Genomic DNA, 21,245 nt, shown 5'->3' with positions numbered 1-21,245 from the left:
TACGCGCTTACATATGCCCCATCCCTAGGAACTAAATTATTATCTGTAAAATTATCACATTTCTCTTTTATCTCGTGCTTCCAATATGAGATTAGAGACGATCAGCCCAATTCTAAACAAAAGTTCCGTGCGAGTTTTTCCCCTTCTCCCATTCCTCGTATTCTAAATAAAATTTCCTTGTGAGTGTTTTCACTTCTCCCTTTCCTCCTATTCTGAACAATGTTAAAAAAAGCGCAAACCGGTTATGGGAGAAAAGTAGGTATTATGAATGTGAGTGAGAGGGAGATTTCTCTGCCATTTTTAGGAGTTTTTTCACTTGTTAAATTAAAGGGAATGCATCAAACTAGTTAAAAGAAATTGGTTCTTTTAAGAAAGAACACTCGTTTGTACAAATTTGTGCTAATATTTGTACATTCTACCGCAATATTCTTTATTTTAAGTCGAAAAGTATATCATCAGCAATGGAAGTGTTTTTGGTATATTTGGTGCAGCCATCCAAAAATTGCGCAAGGATATTTTAAAAGGCTTAAATAGGTTTTGGCGAATTGACGAATATGACGAATTCAACTCGCCCTGGATGCCAGAAAATTGGTTTGCTGAATGAAAGCAGGCAACTCCGGCGGATTTGTGTTATCCCGCCGTCTTCTTCTTATTATGCTGCCCTTTTGATGTCACTGTGGCACCAATTCATTACTCATTTCAGTGAATACCACATGAAATGCAATACTGTGCATTGTTTATATTTTATTTCTTAATTACAAACAAACCAGCCGTACCCATGCGCATCTTGCGGAACAAATATAAAAATCAATTATCAACAGAAATCAGCTGTTCAATCAGCTCACGCTGCCATCTGGCGAATGTTAGCAACTGCCGGTAATGCAGTGTTAGTTCTATTCAAATATCCACAATAGTGTCATGGTATAAATAGATTTCTTTGTGCGCTCACAATCGTTTATTTTTAACAAATTATTTTCATAAAATATAGCTAAAGAAAAGCACTACGACTAATAATACCCAAAGCTCGCTAATGGCACTAACCCCATCTTTACAACCAAAATTGTATTTATAGATTTGGATTCCAAATAAGAGCGAAAAAGGGACTTGCAAATAAAAACAGCAATTAGAAATAATATATAAGATTCGCAACAATAATTAAAACTTTCAATTTTTTAAACAAAATAAGAAATGCATAACGAATTTCAATTGACAAAACAGCTGACTTCGAAAATTCGAAATTACTATTCCCCAATTATTGTTCTCCATATGAGAAAAGAATTGGAGGAATTTATCCGCGGGGAAAAAAAATCCGCGAGCACAAATTTCCGAGGGAATATTTAGAATTGGGCTACTTAAGGTTTTTTTAACCAATCTTAGTGTGTATTTTCGAAGTTGTTTCCAGCATGCGCTAACCTCGGAGAGTAGACTGTCACTGACACATGTATGTACATACGTACCTACCTATATGCACACGTGCTGGAAGAAATCAGCTTAAAAGATATAGATAATGTGTAAAATTTTCGGCTTTCATAGGCAATTACATGTGCAGTTATGTAAATGTGACTGACAACAACAGCTCGGCCTTTCCCACAAATCGATATAAAACAACAAAAAATTACACATTAGGAACGTTATTTGCATATTGTTATTTCTTACAACTTTGATTTCTTGCATCATTGGTAACATCTTTTGGCGAGGGGAAAGAGTGATCAAGAAGTTTCGTTTAAACCTACACAAATTTGGATGTGATGATGTTAGTAATGATAACTTTGGTCAATATGCCTCCGGCACATTCCTATGACAGCCGGATTTATCTGACGCAATAATTCTGTTTTTGCTCGATTGAGGGCTATTAATTTAGCAAAACAACGCTTCATCCGTCACGTTTTCTTTTCATAATTGAATACATCAATATAACAGAACGAAGAAAGTTTTGTAAGAAGAGCAACAACTTACCGAGTGCTGAGTGGAATATCATCATATTTCGACTGCTGTTTCAAAAGCGCTCTATCTTAGAACTCTTTGGAAAACCGCAAAACATAAATACCCTGAATATATCGCCGGATACTGTACTATTTAAAACTACTCTGTCCATGTCGTGGACTGAGCTCGGTTATTTTTTACCTTTCCCATTTTATACTACGTCTTTTGATTTTCTGGTTTCCAGAGCACCAGTCTGTTCAGATAATCTATTAGTGCTGCCTAAGGCTACCTTCTTCGAGCTTTGGCAAATAGTAGAGCTCTAAACTATATCCTTGTAGGAAAACTATACTTTTGCTTTAAGTATTCAAACACACTAAGACCAAGTTTACATAACCCAGCAGGTTAGGGGGTTAGAATATACCCGCGGTAGGTATGCCTGTCATAAGAGGCGGCCAAAATACCAAATAGATTCAAGGGGTTGTGTACCGCAACCCTTTCAAGGGGTTGCCAGCGCAATATATAGCTTCTCCAACCCAATTGTCAACCTCACGTATCCGTGGCAAATCCTGTTTCATTAACAGCCGAGGCTCTGGCGACCTCGAACCCCTCATGGGTCTAGGGGTGGAAGGGCGGTGGAGCGGGATGGTCTAGAAGGTCGTATATGGTCATAACAAATCGTTCCCGAGATGGTCGGGCTTGGTACCGGAACGTACCGGATCTGCATCCGGCGAAGAACCATCAACATCGATAACACTCCCCAAGGCTTTCGGGGAGTGTCCTTGTCACTACAACAAAAACAACAACCAAGTTTACACATGCACTAATCTACAATAAATCCTGGATAAAGAGTCTACGCGCTTAAATATGTCCCATCCCTAGGAATTAGATTATTATCTGTAAAATTACCACATTTCTCTTTTACCTTGTGCTTCCAATATGAGATTAGAGACGATATTTTTACTATGTTCATAATTACCGATTGTTGAAGGAAAAATTCATAAGAGACAATTGTCCGAACATTGTCACATAACCCAGGAAGTAACCACAAAAGTAGCTGGTTTCAAAAAAGCAAAGAAAGCAGCCGGTTCTATAAAAGTAACCAGTTCCAGAAAAGTAACCGACTCTATAAGAGTAACCAGTTCAAGCAAAGTAAACGATTCTACAAAAATAACCGGTTCAAAAAAGAAACCCGTTTTAGAAAAGTAACCGGTCCTATAAAAAAGCTACTTTCTGTAAGAATAGCCGGTTCTTCATAAGAAGCTGGATCCATAAAATTACCCAGTTATATAAAAGTAACCGGTTCTATAATAGTAACCGGTGCTATAAAAGTAACCCGTTCTATAAAGGCAACAGGTTCTACATATGTTATCCAAAAAACCCTTTCCATAAAAGTATCCGGTTCCATAAGAGTTAAGAGAGTTTATTCAATTTAACATTTCTAGAAAAATTATCGCTTCTAGAAAAGTTGCCGTTTGTGATGTATATTGGAACGATTTTCCGTCATCCCTTGTCAAATTTGGTTTTGAGACAAACCGCTTTCGGCGTTGTCCCATCATCAGTGTTGATTTTCGTTCTGATCTGTTGTTGTCGTTTGCCCTGTATTTATAGTTCGTATATACATGAGCAGGTATTGTCAAAATTGATGCTTGTGTATTTATGTGTATGTGCTGAGTGATCATTCAGAACCGAGGGTGGTTTTTACTGATCGATTTGTGTGGCTGACTGGAGCAAGTAAAAATCCATAATTTTAGTTGATAGACCTTCTTTGTGGGTTTGTTGTTTTGGTGCGTTAATTGTTTTGTGTTTTTTTGTTGTTGTGTGTTTGTCTGTTGTACCTGTGTGATTACTTTGTTTCTTGTAAACAAGTTTTAAAGGCTTGAATATTGTGTCGGAATTTGTGTTTATCTGCTCGGTTATTATTCTACCGTCGAATGTTTTCTGTTTGTAGATTTCCATGTTTTCGAGTACGTTGAGATGTCGGCCTTTTGCTTGTATGTGAAGAACCCTAACTGTTTTATTGATGTTTGCTGGGGCACATTCATTCTCGACCATATGATTCGCGAAGTTAGACTCGGGTATAATGTTTGGATTCCTTATTTTTTTGCTGTAATCTCTAATATGTTCTCTGAACCTCTTTCTTATTTGCCGTCCTGTTTGTCCTTTGTAACTATGTTGGCATCCGCAGGTAAACCTGTGTACGCCGTGGCTGCTAAATGGATCCTCTGAGTTAGTATTAGTTCTTAGTTTTCGCCGTAGATTGTTCGATGTTTTGAATGCTGTGTTAGTGCTGTATTTTTTTAAGAAGTTTGCGAATTTATATGTTGTTTTTCCAGTATATGTCAAAGTCGTCCAGCTATTATTTTCCTTTTCATTATTTCCTTTTGGTTCTCCATTTGTCCTTCTGAGCTTATCTACTAGAGCTTTTTTATATACGTTGTTTGCAGCGATATTATATATGACCTCAATTTCTCTCTTATATGACTCTTGTGTAAGAAGTGTTCTTTCAAGTCTATGTACCATGTGCCTTAATGCTGCAATTTTATGCTGTTGGGGGTGATTTGAGGTATTATGTATTATTATGTCGGTGGCCGTTGGCTTTATATATATGTCATAGTTAAATCTTTTGGCTTCTTTATCAATATTTATCGTGAGGTCTAGATAGTTGATTCCTCCATCTTTTTAGGTTTCCATTGTAAATTTTATATTTCCGTGCTGCTTGTTGAGGTACTCCAGTACAAGCTCTTCGTTATTATTAGTTAAAACGCATATTATGTCATCCACGTATCTAGCATAGTATAAACGTAACCGATTCTAGAAAATTAGCTGATTCTGGAAAAAAATGCGGTTCGAGAAAATAAACCCGTTCTATAAATATACTTGGTTCCAGCAAATTAACCGGTGTTAGAAAACTAACCGGCTCTATATAAGTTACCGGTTCCATAAAATGACCGATTTTTTTAAAGTAAGTGGTTCTAGGAAGTAACCGGTTTTGAAATAACAAAATATTTAAAGGGCACCGAAAAAAGAAATAGGTTCGAAAAATGTTATGTACTCCAAAAACAGGTTATATTAAATATCCGCTGACTTGCAACCTTTGTTGATATAAATATAAATGGCTCTCACCAATTTTATGTAGCATTTTTATTTATGCCAGATAATAAAATTGACTAAATCATAAAAATGAATAAAACAAAAATATTTGTCACTTATTAGTTCCCATTTCCTTCAGCTTTTTCTAATTAATTTCTCAATCCATTTTAATTTCCGTTACAGATTCTCGTCAGAGTTTAATTAAAAAGATTTAATCAGCATAATGATGCCATACTGAAGGACTTATTTGCGAATTTCGGTGGCGACAAAACAAAGCTAAGAAGAATCATGACAACATACAAAAACAACAACTACAACAACTTAGCGACCGTAACCTTGAAGGAGAAAAGCAACTCAAATGAAAATTCAAAGGAACAACAAAGCCAATAGCCGATTATTGATTTCGCTTTAAAAGAAGGCCGCGGAGGTGGAACAGGAGAGTAGCGACCAAAAACGAAAAAAAAGAATTTTGGTAGAGTGAAAAGGAAATTCAACGATCAGCATTATTGCATTGTAAAGCAATCAACTATAAACAACAAAAACAACTGCAGTAGCACACATGTAACGAGTTTGGGGTGTAAAGTATAGACCGGTTGTACGGGCTATACACCCTGGATTGCATAATGTGCTAAAGCTGACTGTGAAAGTTCTACCACATGCCTGCAAAGGACCATAACGACAATGAAATTGTTGCCGAATTGGAAAATTGCAAATGTTACTGTATTGACTGACAGCAGAACAAAGAGAGGGAACAATGCAGACATTGCAATTGCACCACACTGTCTCATGGTGCATGTAGATGTGGCGCAACCGAAAGTAAAAATGTCAATGCCATCGAAAAGCATTGAAAACCATTGGAAACGTGCTGCTATAGACTGAACGGTAAATAACAGGTTTGCTCTTGAATTCAGCAGAGCTCACAATTGCAATAGGAGACCCCTACTACGTTAAACAACAACAACAGCGAAAACGAAAACAAGTATGCAGAGACAACAAAAGCTGCAATTGAGAGTGATAAAAGCAGTTGAGCTTGTGCAGTTATCAGCAATTAAACAGGGGAAATGAAGAGTATGGAATAAGGATATTAAGCAGAATAAGAAGAAGAGATTAAGTGAATGGTAGTAATTGAAAGCAGCTTCAATTATCACACAATTTAAGTTGGAAAAACGGGGTTAAACTGTTGTTGACATTTGTGGCAATTGAATCTGCAATCATTCAACGAACTCACCCACTAAAAGAACAACAATAAACGTGCGACAATCAAATAAATAAAAAATGTTGAAAGTCAGTGATCCCCAAGGTGGGTTGAGAATTCAAAGGTGATTGTTTATACCCAACTATGTTAGTGCACAGCGTATAATAAGTTTAAGCGCATAATCATTTCTTGTAATGCCATTATGAAATCGAATTAGATTTAGACTTTCTTATGTCAAAATTATCAGCATCGAACAAAATTTTGATTGAGCCATAACCGTCCGTCCGCTAACACAATATTTTGTTTGTTGTTTTTTTTTTTTTCAAATTTTGTGCAATAACTTATCTGAGCGCAGGGTAGATGGGTATTGAAATATGGACCAAATCGAACGATAGCCATGCCCAGATTTTCAATATCGACATCTTCGCAAAAGTACCAAAACCGAGTGATGAAACCTATTGAGTGGACTGACTTTCTGGCGCAAAATTAAAGTTTTGGAAAATGGACGTATTTCCGCCCATTTTCTATCATTTTTTCAATGCGATAAATCGATCAAAATGCGACCAATTCTCGTTAAGTTTGGTGCGAACATTGTTTTTGTGACAATAACTGCTTGCTCTGTGATTGGACGAAGTTTATTGAAAGCATAGCCCACTTTTTATACCCAGCCGCCATTTATCCTGTCATCCGTAAACACGATGACTGGCGCACCAAATTTAGTACACGAGCTTTTCTGAACTCACAATGTATTGGTAATGTGTATGCGCGAAATCAAGCGATAACCACATCCAGTTTTTCAATATCGAAAATTTCGAATAATGGAAAAACTCTATAATTCATTACATTAAAAATACAAATTTTTTTTATGACGGAAACTGCTCGCTGTGTGATTGGGCAAATTGATTGAAAGCAGCGCCTATTTTTTATACCCAGTCGTCCTTTGGTCCGTTCGTCATTTCACTAATACAACAACTTCATTGAGCTTATCTAATTTTACAATGTATTTGTATTGAAAACAGACGAAACCCGATCATAGTCACGTCCACTTTTTCGTAGGGATGACTAAAGGTCAATGGCCACAAAGTCAAATTTTAATTGGTTACAATTCTTTTTCTCAATTTTAATAAAGTCAAATCTATTTTTTACGTATTAAAATGTTAACAACTGTTAATTTACAGTAATGTTTAATTTTTTTTTATTACCTTTATATTATGTCCCTTTCATGTTTTGTCCCCTCATTTCCATACGAATTTTTGACCCGCGGAAAAGTATTTTTCGGTAACTTCCCGTTGAACTAGACACTTGATACTTAGAACTTAGTTCACATCTGGGAGACATTACAATGCAAGTAAAAAAAAAAATCCGCTAGGTAGCGCACAGATTCAGATATACAGAAAATTTATTTTAAAATGGAAATTTTGCGATCGACTTTTAGCTAACTTCTCGGTGATCCAGAGACTTCAAACTTAGTACATAGTTTGCGATTCGATGGCACTACAATTCGTGGAAAACAAAATGCCACCAGGTGGCAGACGAATCGAGATAAACAAAAATCCCTGAAAACCCCTGAAAAAACGCAGGGAATCTTGCGATCGATTTTTAAGTAACTTCGCGATGAGCTATAGACTTGAGACTTGGACCGTGAGTCAGAACTCGGTGACGATGCAATATTTGATCAAAAAAATTTCGCTAGGTAGCGCATGGATCGAGATGTTAAGAAAATTAATTTTGATTTGGGAATTTGCAATCCATTTTTAACTAACTTCCCGGTGTCCTAGATACTTGAAACTTGGCGCACAGTTCGAGGCTTAGTTACAATACAATTTACAGAAAACAAAGTTCCGCTAGGTGGCGTGCTAATTGAGATAACTACAAATCCCTGAAAAACTAGGGAATCTTGCAATCGATATTTGAGTAACTTGCCGGTGAGCTAGAGACTTGAAACTTGGCCATGGGTCAGAACCCGGTGACAATGCAACATTTGAAAAAAAAAAATTCGCTAGGTGGCAAGCGGATCGAGATAATAAGAAAACAAATTTTAATTTGGGAATCTTTCAATCCATTTTTAACTAACTTCCCGATTACCTAGAGACTTGAAACTTGCCACTTGGTTAGAGGCCTGGTGACAATACAACTAATAGAAAACAAAGTTCCGCTAGTGGGCGCGCTATTTAAGATAACTGCAAATCCTTTAAAAACAGGGGAACCTTGCGATCGATTTTCATTTCATTTAATTTTTTCGTAAGTCAGCACCCGGTGATAATGCAATATTTTATCATATGGCGCATGGATCGAAATATTGAGAAAACTAGTTTTAAATTGGGGATCTTGCAATCGATTTTTAACTAACTTCCTGGATATCTAGAGACTTGAAACCTGAAATACAGTTTAAAGCTCGGTGACAGTAGAATGTTTAATCAAAAAATTTGAGCTACGTAACGCACAAGTCGAACTATTTAGAAGATTAGGCCACACCTTCATGGCTAGCCTCCTGAGTGTTGCAGGCGTTGTAGAACTCCACCTCGTTGAAGGCCCAACTCAATGCACGTCCTTGCATACTTTTAGGCGTACGCGACTTTCACCACGATTCTTTTAGACTTTCAGGCGTATGCGAATTTCACCACGATTTTCAGCTGTGCAAATTAAGTAGCTGACAAACGAAGTGGAGTTCTCTTTTTATGATGCGAGGTGGAATTCTGTTGTTTTCGCCAGTGTTGTCAGCGAAAATTCCACTAATTCTCTTAAATCTTGAAATTTGAACAAATTTATAAAGATAAGAATTCTCACTTAGGAATTACTTAAATTACTAATCACAGTTGCAATAGCCTTTTTGTAGACAGTACTAAAAAATTGTAAATAAAAAGATGATAAAAAGTTTTAAGGACTTCCTTTATATAAATGGACCAAAAAATAGAAGGCAATTTTTCCTTTAATACAGACATAGTCTTGTTGAATTTTAACTAAAAACTTACAATTGCTCTTGTAAAAGAATTTTGGGATTTAAAATTATAAAGGTAGAGCGCGTGCTTGAATTTTAAATAATCAATTAGTTAATCTCAAGCACATGGTTTGCCTTAAATTGAAAAATTGCGCTCCACCTTTAATGTTTTAAATCCCAAAATTCTTTTACAAGAGCTATTGTTAAAGTTTTTTAGTCAAAACTCAACAAGACTATGTCTGTATTAAAAGAAAAATTGCCTTTTGTTTTTTGGTCCATTTATATAAAGGTAGTCCTTAAAATGTTTTATCATCTTTTTATTTCTATATTTTTATCATTAGAATGAAAAGAGATTTTTTAAATTTATAATTTTCAGATAGGGCGTTCCTTGCCCTGTATTTTTATACCTTTCTGGTGAAAAATCGGATTACAACTGGCCTACTGGGACCTTGTTTGAAGGATCATAATGGCAAGTGATCTTCTGTCCATTTAAGGTGGACATAATTAGTTGATCTAATATCACCCCAAACCTTTTCGCACCATCGAAAAACTATAAGATATTTCAAAGTCACTCAAAATTACAAATAGGCAAATAAAAATGTGTTAATATTTCGGAGAATGGGCGTACCACCGCCCAAATTAAGTAAAAGAAAATTTAAAAGTTTTGAAGGCCATAAATTAAAATTTGATTATATTATTATGCAATTTGCCAGAAGCGTGGTTGTTGAAATTGTACCACTGTGAATTGTAAACTGTTGACGACCACGCTCACTTGTTCAAAAAAAAGTGGTTAGTGTCTTACTTTAACAATAGCAATATTACTCATTATGAGTCTATCAATTCAAGCTCATTTTTTGAAATTTTTAAATGGGCGTGGCCTGCGCCTTTTAAGAGACCACAAAACTTTTAATACCAGCGCACAGCTGGGCATATAATCCTCGGTTATGCTCGAACTTTGGTTTTCAAATTTGTTGTATTTTTTATAAACAGCTAAATCAAGCAGTCTGCAATAACAAAAAAAGCAAAACTAAAACAACAACAACAACAATTCACACCGTTCCAAAACGCACAAATTTGGTCAACTTTCCCACGACCGCGGCATCTACAACACTGTAAGGAATTGGTATCGAACCGGGTAAAAGGCGGCAACTCTAAGCCGGCAGCAATATTCAAAAAGTTTTCCGTGTGTTTCATACGGCTATAACAACAAAAACGAGCAAAAGCAACAAAAAAACACCAAAAACACAACAAATCTAAGGCAATCACGGCTAAAGCGCCTATGCTGGACACACGATGTATAAAAACGTTGCAGCCACCACAAAGAGTAGCAGCAACTACAATAAAAATTACACAAATAAGACAAATCGAAATAACGACAACAATTTTACAAGCAATAGCCGTCGCAATAGCGTAGCAACAACAATCGCTGCTAGTTTAGCTGTTATTACATGCTTGGGTCACACTGGAGCTGCACAGAGTTTTTCTGCTTCGCCAGCACCAACGCAAAGCGATGCCGATGCAACTAGTTATATAACAACGGAAGCATCAACAGCAATAGCAGCAGCTGAGGGCGGAGCAAACGCGTCAGCAAAAAGCGTAAATTCCAGCAACAACGCCAATGCTGATAATATTGGTGCTATTTTAACGAGTGCTATGAAAAGATTATTTTATAGTAGCAATGATGGTTTTGCAGCTTCTTCGACAACAACAACAATTACTCCGGGCAATACAATCAGTCAAGCGGAAGCAACTTTCAGTGCATTGATGCTCAATAATGACACTCGAATTGTGGATACTTACAGTTATAATATAACAATCGATGGAAATTTCTACAACAACAGTACCATCACCTTCTATAATAACACCAACAAAAGTGAACAAATACGCGATAAATGGTTCAGTACGACAATATATATCATAAAAAGTTTCATATTTGCAGTGATTATATCGGCAGCTGTTCTGGGCAATGCGTTGGTTATTATTTCGGTATTACGTAATCATAAATTACGGTAAGTAATATAATTATGGGTGTAATTCACATTTCACCAGCATTGGTGGGTATATGTACATTAGACTGGGTCGATTTATTAACCGATATCGCGCCATCGATTTGTCGATAGGAATTGTGCTCAAAAAGAAGTTCCACTACGCATACCGGAAAAAATAATTTTCGAGCCTGGCAAATTTTATTTTTTTAACTTTTTTTCGACTTTCATTTTCAAGGTTTTTTTCATGACCTACTAAAAAAATTTTCATTTGTTTGTAAAACTTGTATGTATACCCTGTCCGAGCCAAAAATGACCGCTAAAAACGTTGGCGATAAAATTTTTTTGAAAAAAAAATGTTTTTTGGTCGGACAGGGTATACATATGAAATTTTTTAGTAGGTCATGAAAAAACCTTAAAAATCAAAGTCGAAAAAAGTTAATAAAATTAAATTTCGCAGGCTCGAAAATTAAATTTTTGGGTATGCGTAGTGGAACTTTTTTTTCCTGAGACCAGACCGTATCGAAAAACCGATGGCGCGATATCGGCTAACTTTCGTCCATACAAATCGACCCACACTAATGCGCATACAATGCGCATGTGGGCGAGGGAAAAAAGGATATGCTGAAATTGCTTAAGTAACATGTGATTTCACCTGCAATTACCCGTTTTAAAACACGTTTATATGCATAATAGCCATTCGTTTTTGTTACTTCACCTTTGGAAAAATTCAATTAACGTGATTCCGGTGGAGGTGTATTCGTGAACAGCTTTGCCTTCTGGGTACAATGGGGCGAAAAAGATTCGGTTGGTTCATTACTTTACAAAGCTGAGATTGGTGGAGAACTGGTCCAGGAGTAAAGGTCTATCGATCAATTCAGCCAAAACTGAACTGGTCCTGTTCACCAGGAAATATAAGATACCTGCGTTGCAGCTGTCGGTACTAGCGGGTATGACCCTAATGCTGAGGGACTCTTCCAAATACCTAGGAGTAATTTTGAATAGGAAACTATCCTGGAGGGAAAACGCTCAAGAGCGTGTGAAAAAAGCAACGGTGGCACTGTATAGCCGTATGGGAGCTGTTGCGCGAAAATGGGGATTATCACCGGATATTAACCTGTGGCTCTATACCGCTGTGGTTTGACCAATTCTTTTATTCGGGGCAGTGGTCTGGTGGACGAGCTTAGATACTAAATCAAGCATACGGGTACTCCAGAAGGTACAAAGAAGTGCTCTAATCTGCGTGGGGGTGCCCTGCGTACCACCCCTGCGGAGACGCTGGACACTATTTTTAAAGTGTTGCCAATAGATTTAATGGCCAAGCAATGTGCGGCATTTCTGCTCTGCGGCTGCGAGAGTTTTTCGGATGGAGAGACAATGTGATTGGCCATACAGCTATCCTTGAGTATCTGGATTCACCTCCGTCGGACTATTGCACTCCGACTGTATTTTTCAATATGAAATACGAGGTTATAATTTACTCTGACAGCCAGTCTGCACTAAAAGCACTTGGATCGGTCACATGTAAGTCCAGGACAGTAGAGAAGTGCCGCAAATCGCTTAACGAGATCGCTGAGCAAACTTCCCTCAGTCTGGTATGGGTGCCTGGACGCTCGAATATACTAGACAATTAGATGGCTGACGAACTTGCAAGAGGGGCACATCCGAGGGGGGGGGGCATATCTCTGGTGGTTGGACTTATAACCGACCACATAGCAATCGGGAGGCACGCACAACGGCTGGGTGCTCCCTATAATGATTACTGCAGGAGCTGCAAAGGCAAAGAGGAGATAGAAATAGTTAAACATTTTATGTGCGATTGTCCCGCGCTTTGGCACAAGTGGATGAAATCTCTGATCTGGCTAAGTTGGAACCTAAGAAACTTCTGACGTTTGCTGTATCGAGCTGTTGGTTTGAGTAGGGAGAGATCCATGTGGTATCACAATGGGACCTTTTTGGACCTAAGTGCACTGGTGCTCGCACCGGTGGCCACTCTAACCTAACCTAACCTTCATTACTTTTTTGTAGTAGGAGTGGTAGACTCTAATAGGCTAAAATATTACTATGTAACAGAGCTGTAAAATATTGGAAACGATATTGATGCGACTATTTTTAATCACTTCCGAGTATTATGTTACAATCACGGTATGCTTCATCGGTTGATTGTATAAATATTAAAATCTACAACCTTTTGTGTAAATGTGATGATTGCAATTACTTCTCTTTTACATCTTTGATTGCATGCATGTCTCAGCTGCAATCATTAGTTATCCGAAAATAAGTATTGCAATCAATCTCCAAATAAAAATCATTTTGTTTTTTTGTTTTAGTTTATTTAAACGAATACAATACCAGAATGACGCTTACCACACCGTGGGTGCGAGTTATAATAAATCGAACACTTTAAAATGTTGAAATATTATTTTATTAATTAATAATAAGTATTTACATACGTACATACTAGCAGAAATGCAGATGATGTATCTAAGTTCCAAGTGATTGCATATTTGATGATTGCAATCATAGTATTTGATTGTGTCTCAAAATTCATTGCAATCACATTGATTGCAAACGAAGTGATTGTTTACTATAATTTTTAAAATCAAAAAGAAGCTATTAAATTTAATTGCAGCTACAATCATTGCTTGTACAAAAACTAGTCTTGCAATCAATCTCAAAATAACAAAAAAATTTTTTTTTGTAAAATTTATTTTAACGCATACGGTACCTGAGTGGTGTTTAGTGCACATTGGGACCGGTGTATAATAAATCATACACTTCCAACTTTTGTTGCAAGCATTGTTAATTCATACAAGTGGCGAATGTTTGAAAGAAACGTTCACAATAGTAAACAGCCTCGATCACTTTTTCAATCGCTGTCCGATCACATAAATCATTTGCCAAAAGTGTTATTCGAACATTTTTGTAAACGACTGTTATATTGGAAAATTTACATATTTTAAAATTCTTGCTTAACTGGCTGCTCATATATTATCTAAAAACTAGATTTTAGAAGAAAAACTGATTTGAAACACAAATGGGCAATTCATGGCACTTCAATTTAATCACGGTGAGCAAAAAAAAACTATCTTCCCTTCTCTGGCCATTCGCGACAGCCAATCGCTGTCACCTATTATTTGGCAGATAAGTATGGCAATGGAGGATTAGAAAGATTTTTCATAAGATTGCGTTGAACGCATCTATGTATATGAAAAACCTCATTGTGTCTCGGCCATAAGAGAAATGCATATGATGTATCCTTATTGGTTATTTGATGATTGCAATCATAGTTCTTGGTTGTGTTTCTTAATTCATCGCAATTACGTTGATTGTAAACGAAGTGGTTGTAGATTAATTGCAATATTTGATAATAAGTTGATTAAAAAATAATAAGTTGATTGTAGATCGTAAATCTTACAATCACAGAAAAGCAATGAAATTTGATTACAATCAAATACGCAGGGCACTCTTTGATTGTAAATCAAAATGATTGTAAATTGTTACAGCTCTGCTATCTATTCATGGCGAGCGGAAAAATAATTTAAGGAATTTACCCCAAAATCAAATTTCTCTACAAAAATTAAAGCTAGAGCCATTAGTAGAAGAGTTAAGTTGATTGCTGATATGAGGAAATCTAACATAACTACAGTTTCAAAGCCCGAAATGCACCTGCAACGAACTGATGGGACCTTATCAATACTAGACCAGACCTGATAAATCTTCATTAAGTTGGGTTGCGTAAATGCTGCTGGAACTATATGAAAGTAGCTCACTTGAACACTTTCACTTTTATAGCTTCACCTCTTCATCTTCCATGCACAGCAGGTGATTCCCAGAATACTGAGCCGCAGGAATTTCAGTCATGCAGTGCTTTGTCAATGCTCCAATCAGTACTACTAGCAAGGTTTCTAAGCTTTTAGCATTAGACACAGTATTGAGTACGTTGCACCAGACCACCACAGCATGGAACAGGATCTGCCTAATCACCATTCATACAGCCAATGTACATCGGAAACCATTATTGAAAGCCCCTTGAAAGACCCTATCCTGAGTATAGTAAATTATCAGTAAACCCTATTTTTCAATTAGAAAAAAGTTTTTCTAAGCGGAGTGGCCCCTTGGCATTAATTTGGCAAGCACTTGGAGTATATTTCTGTCATGAAAAGCTTTTCAGTAAAAACTCATCCGCCTTGCAGATGCCGTTTCAAGTCGGCGTAAAAACATGTAAGTTGCGTTCTGCCATTGTGTAGAAAATAAAGCACGAGTATAACGCAAAAAGAGAAGCTCGGCCTAAAATCTCTTCAGAGGTTATAGCGTCTTGCATTTATTTATTTATAAGTTGCGATGCTGACAATCGCTCTCAACTATGTATCCAACGGCTAAACGATCTACCACTCCAACATTTTAACATTAAAGAAGACAGACTGATAGATCTAAAATCGTCAGGAGAGGCGTTAAAGCTTCTTCCCTACCTTTGGAATAAAGGGACCTTTTACTATATTGCAGGCCCAAATTCAATCAGTTAGCGTATGTAGGAGCCAGTCACGATGGTATAACCATTTAATCTAGAAAAGCATAATGTGGCCCTTATTCTCATTCACTCATAGTCGGTAAATTCATTTGCCACATGGAACCCAGCGCACCACGTTACAAATTATATGATACCACCATTGCAAAAGAGGGAAGTACACTACCCAGGGAGACACTCGTCACTCTAGTCCAACTTCGTTCTGGGCTCTGTAACACAATACACACTTACGCCCTGCATGCGGTGTCCCCACATAATACCCATCATTTCTTCAATGGTTATGTCGAACCAATGCCTCTAACAACAGCATCCCTATGGTCCAAATTTTGTGTAACTGCGAGTTTCCTTGGACACTCCCGTTAGAGGGCTTTAAAGTTAATTTGTGATCAATCGCGCCTATGGGATGAGGCGAAATACTGGTAACACATCCACTACGAGATTCACATCAGAAATAATTTTTGTATTCAAATTCATTTTTATATTTATATTAACGAATTTCCTCTTGCATTTTGCAATTAAGAAAAGACTCGAAAAAAGCAATGCTTGTAAAACACCAGCGATTTGGCTGGCTCGTACGCTAAATATTTAAGTTGATCTGATTTTAGCATTAACATCTTTGCGATAGTAATTTAAAAATTAAATATATATATATATTAATATTAAACTGTGAATTAACAAAAATAGGTGCATACACTGACCGAAATATAAACACAAACGCAAAACAACCACAACGATATATTTTCTCTTTGCCAACTCTTTAAACGGATTGCCACTCTTATCTCGATGCTTTGTTTTTATCAGGACTATAGCCCTTATCACTTCATCGTAGCCGGTTGGCAGACTGTTTGGTTATATTTTTAGGTAGAACATTGCTCTTAGTTAGCCGGGATTAAGTCCGAAAGAAAAAATCAACATCTGTTACTATATGTGCTCTGAGAGTAACTTCTCGATGCCAAACTTTCCTTGTGTCACTGTGTCCATTATTTTCGATGAACAGACGTGCGTGGCTATCTTGCATACCACATGGAAATATTCCGAGTGTAGTTGGACCTCCTGAGCTAGCATAAATGTGACACCGATACTACGCCTGTCACCATTCACGATGTGATCAATTTGCTTTTGAGTTCTTTGAAAATCCAAGTTGCTTTGTGTATCTTTTTGCGCTAAAACTGGGTACTTTAGATTACTATATTTCAAACGATGTTCAAGGCGATCATACGATTAGAGGATATCACATCATGGACGCTGAGAGCCTTTCTCTGTCTACTCTAGCGTTCATCATACGTATTCTCTAGTTTATCTCATCTGTCACATCTTCTGTTAACGTTTATAGATTAAAGTTCTACATAAAAGTTGTTACCATTTTTAAAATAATATTTTCAATAAATAAAAAAATAAATGTAAGGCGCGATAACGCCCGAAGAGATTTTAGGCCGAGCTTCTCTTCCAATTTGGGTCGCGCTCCTCTTTAATTTTGCCGACAACGCACCGCATCTGCAAGGCAAATGAGTTTTCACTGAGACCTTTTTCATGGCAGAACTACACTCGTAGTGCTTGCCAAATCCCGCCGAGGGCCGACCCTGCTTAGAAAAATTTTCTTCTAATTGAAAAACTTGTTTCTAAAATTTTGATGTTACTTTTCCCAGGGCGTTAACCCAGGATCTTCGGTGTGGTAGGCGGGGCACGCTACCATCACACCACGGCGGCCGGCCATTTTCAATATCTTCATATAAAAATCAAGCTTCTTCAAAAAGTAACTGTTTATCTTCGCACTCATTGTAAATTAATACTTCATGACAGGTATACATCATGGTCTGTAATGACATTGACACAGCAGTATTTCTCTCAGTGCATTTATATACATTTATTTATTTGTTTACAATCCGTAAGTAAACATTTTGGCCATTTGACTCTTAATCCGCTTAAAACTGGATACACTTTCCTTAATAGGATAGAGGGGAAAAAGCACTTAAAAGAAATTGATGTGCGCTTTAATCGGATTCCACTCATACTGTTCGTAATTAAACGATTCCTTGAAATAACTCAATAAATAAATTTGTTTTGTATGGTGTAGTTTTTCCGAAATACACACTTATTTATGCACACTAAAATCTGGCAAAAAATTTGGATTTATTTGTGTTTATTATAGAACCGTATTTGTTTACAGAGTGGAGAGCAATGAGGCAGTTGGTGTAGAGCTCAAAATTGATTAATAAGTCCCGACATGGGCAAAGATTCAAATGCCGGGGAGACAGTAGAACACTTGATGTGTAAATACCCGGCTCTAGCTAGAGCCCGGATAAGGTTCCTTGGAACCCCGTTTCTAGAAGACCTCAGAGGGTTATCTCTGATAGCAATCCCGAATATTCTTAATTTTATCAACAACTCTGGCTGGTTGTAATACATTGGCCGTAACATTCCGTAGGTTTTTAGACGAATTACATGGCATCAAAACAGCTTTAAATAGCTACTTGGGCACCAGGGTCGCAGCCCTTTCACCTACCTACCCGACATGGTCCAAAGATTCAAGACCTAGACCCGACAAACAAAATTAAGATGTGCCAAAAAAGCTCAAGTCTAGCAAAAGGCGCCCAATATAGTGCAGAAATGGTCATAACTTGACCCTACTGCCCTTAATATTCGGTGGCGCCTTGTAAATCCTTATTCTCAGGGTTCAAGAGCTTACTAATAAAATGGACCACTTAGGGACAGCATCTTATTAAAGATGACAAAGAAGGGAAAAAAACTTTAGAAACCCTAGGATAACAGACTGGTACAAATTCCAAAAACATGTAGCAGGAATACTTGGGCAACCTTAAGAGGTTACCACCGTAGAGGAGTTGGAGGAGTGCAACAACTTCTTATGAAAGGCGCTGATTATTGCAGACAGAGCTTGTCCTCTGAGAAAATTCAAGGGAAAGGCACTATGGATTAGAGAATTGAGTCCTCTTAGAATGCATGCAAAGGAGTATTTTAAGCTGACAAAAGTTGCGAAAAACTAGGAGTTCTCACACGAATACAGATATCTGTTGGGCATTTATAAACGTGAAAACAGCAGGTCAAAGAGTGTTTCATGGAAAATTTTCTGGTTGGATATAAAATGCTCCAGCGAAAGGGTGAGACTGAGGAAACTCATATCTAAGAGAAGTGAAGTCCAAGCACTGATATAAAAGGACGACGGTAAATAGTCACGCATCAGTGAAGAACCCTCTGATGAGCTACTAAACACGCGTTTCTCGTCAAGAGATCATGCGGAAGAGTTAAACGTCGTTGGGGTTGATCTACAGTCCAGGCTTGCGAAAAATACCGAAATTGAATGGGCGATAAAATCTTTTGCCAAGTGCAAATCGCCGGATTCAGATCGGAAATGGAACGATTGTAGAATGGCATAGAATGATTTTTGATGTAATCCTCAAAGAACACAACCACGTCCCTCAATCTTGAAGAACAGCTCGATTTGTCCTCATTCCCAAAGCGGGAAAAGCCAGCCATCTGCGCCAAAAAGACGGCAGGCTTGTAAATTTATCATCTTTTCTGCTCAAAACCTTAAAGATATTAACAGACGTGTCCATTAAGTCACACATGTGTGAAGCATTATTCTCTTCAGCACAGCATGCCTTTACCAAAAGGAAGTCCGTCGATAGTGATATGCATAGGGTGGTAATGAATATAGAGAAAGTCATGCAGTATCAATAATATTCCCTAGGTGTTTTTCTGGACATTTCCGGGGCTTTCAGCATTGTCTCGAAATGAGCAATCATCGACAGTCTCAACTCGATGGAAGTACATTTGGCCCTAGCAAATTGGGTTGGCCCCATGCTAAGCTGCAGAATGATTACGCGGCAATGGGATCTATGCGAGGCTACACAATCTGTAAACAGGGGAACTCCGCAGGATGGGGTTCTTTTACAAAGTCTGTGAACGCTGGATATAAACCAATTGCTCATGCGGTTTAACAGAGAACAAGTCAAACTAACGGGTATACAGATGACGCTTCAGTCATTATAATCAGTAGGTGTCTACGAACAATCAGCTCTCTGATAGATCAGGCGCTTCGGGTTAACCGAAAACGCGGAAAATAACCGTTCTAGTATTATTTACAAAGAAATATAAGGTACCTTATTAGAAACCTAAGCTTTAAGGGGTAACCCCACAAAAAAAAAATACAGCACAAAATACCTAAGAATTATACTCGATAGCAATAATCCTCCGTGACACTGTATGCATGCAAGAGGATGCTAGGATGCATGTGGGGCTTATCGCCCAAACTCTTTCATTAGGTATTTACTGCAATTTTTTAGCCCATACTTAGGTATGGGATCCCCTTGTTTGGTGAACAGCCTCACAAAAAAATACGTATACCATTCTGCACATCCCACCTGCAGACCGAATTGCGAAAAATATAGCGTTATCAACTGCACTAACGCTTGAGGCCTCGATGCAAGCCTCATGGCCATAGCAGCGTAGTGATATTTAATATAGGGCGAACGGACTATATGATCTCGCTCCTGAGCTTCAAAGGGTGCCTTATGATCACAATAGAGAAGTAGGAATGGCGCAAGAGTGCAGAAATGTGAAACATACTATGCACGTATATACCTCTGGTTCCAAATAAATGGAAGGGGTCGGTCTGCTATTTACCATATCGATAGAGTAGTTAGTAGATCCTACAGGCTGCCAAAATACTGCAGTGTCTTTTAGACGAAAATTGTAGCCGTACAGCAGAAATTGTGGAGGAAATTTGCTTGAGCTGCAGTCGCATCATTATATATATTATACAGAAGCGCGGGACTGCGAAACTTCTAAGCTAATGTGCAAAACCTAAACATTCGACGTTGTACGGACAAAGTTGCCCATATCTCCAAAGAGGGAAGACTTTTGGCTCAGGATGGACATATTAACTAAACACTATCTGCTGGCATCATATTCTTGTAAGTTAGGTCTCATCAGTAACAGCAGATAGAGAAAGTACGAGCTGCAGAAAGAAACAGTTGAGCACGTTCTGTGTTCATGTCCTGCGCTTGCTAATAGGAGCTGCGGAGTCGCCAGATCTCGAGTCATCAAGTAAGAAGGGCGTGTACAGAAGCGATCGACTGCAAAATGTCTTAGATTAAGTGCAAATCCTGCGGCTTTAGACTCACACAATTGCTCATATCTTTAAAGAGAGTAGACTGAAGGCTCACGATGGGCAAACTTATTTGGCACTGCCTTCTGGGGTCACGCGCTTATAAATAAGGCCTCGTCTGTATTCGTGTCGTGCGCTGGCGGCGTCAAGGTTTCAGCTAGTAGCGGCGGCAGAGTTGTCAAATCTCGAAGCAGCTATTAAGCTAGGTCCTAGAAAACTTTTAGTATCCGCCAAGAGAACGAAGTTATTTAATAACATAAGTCCTGGTGCATGGTAGGTAGGTAGGTTGAACTGGCCGGTCCATGAGCACCTCACATAGACTGATTGAGTCCGTAGTGTTACCAGAAGTTTGTTTTAACGACCAAACTGAAAAACCCTATCAAAAACCAGGACATAAGTTATAAAATAAATCCGTCCTCTTGGCAAATACTAGAAGCTTCCTAGGACTTAAGCCACTTCCT

General features: G+C 37.8%; 1 protein-coding gene across 10 annotated transcripts in view; it reads left to right on the top strand.

The window, feature by feature from the left end:
• Octbeta3R (Octopamine beta3 receptor) overlaps nt 1–21,245 on the top strand; it is a 492,955-nt gene that overhangs the window by 396,004 nt on the left and 75,706 nt on the right. For 9 of the 10 annotated variants that reach the window (XM_067762581.1, XM_067762586.1, XM_067762577.1 and 6 more), the window contains 2 exons: nt 5,197–6,332; nt 10,137–11,155. In XM_067762581.1, coding sequence (XP_067618682.1) covers nt 10,440–11,155 — 716 coding nt within the window. In that variant the 5' untranslated portion in view covers nt 5,197–6,332; nt 10,137–10,439. The remainder of the gene's footprint in view (nt 1–5,196; nt 6,333–10,136; nt 11,156–21,245) is intronic. The other variant, XM_067762582.1, reaches the window with a different exon arrangement.

This window comes from Eurosta solidaginis, chromosome 1 (assembly GCF_040869045.1).
Source record: "Eurosta solidaginis isolate ZX-2024a chromosome 1, ASM4086904v1, whole genome shotgun sequence".
Classification (NCBI taxonomy): domain Eukaryota; kingdom Metazoa; phylum Arthropoda; class Insecta; order Diptera; family Tephritidae; genus Eurosta; species Eurosta solidaginis.
Note: the sequence above shows the minus strand (reverse complement) of the source record. Positions and strands in the feature narration are given on the sequence as shown.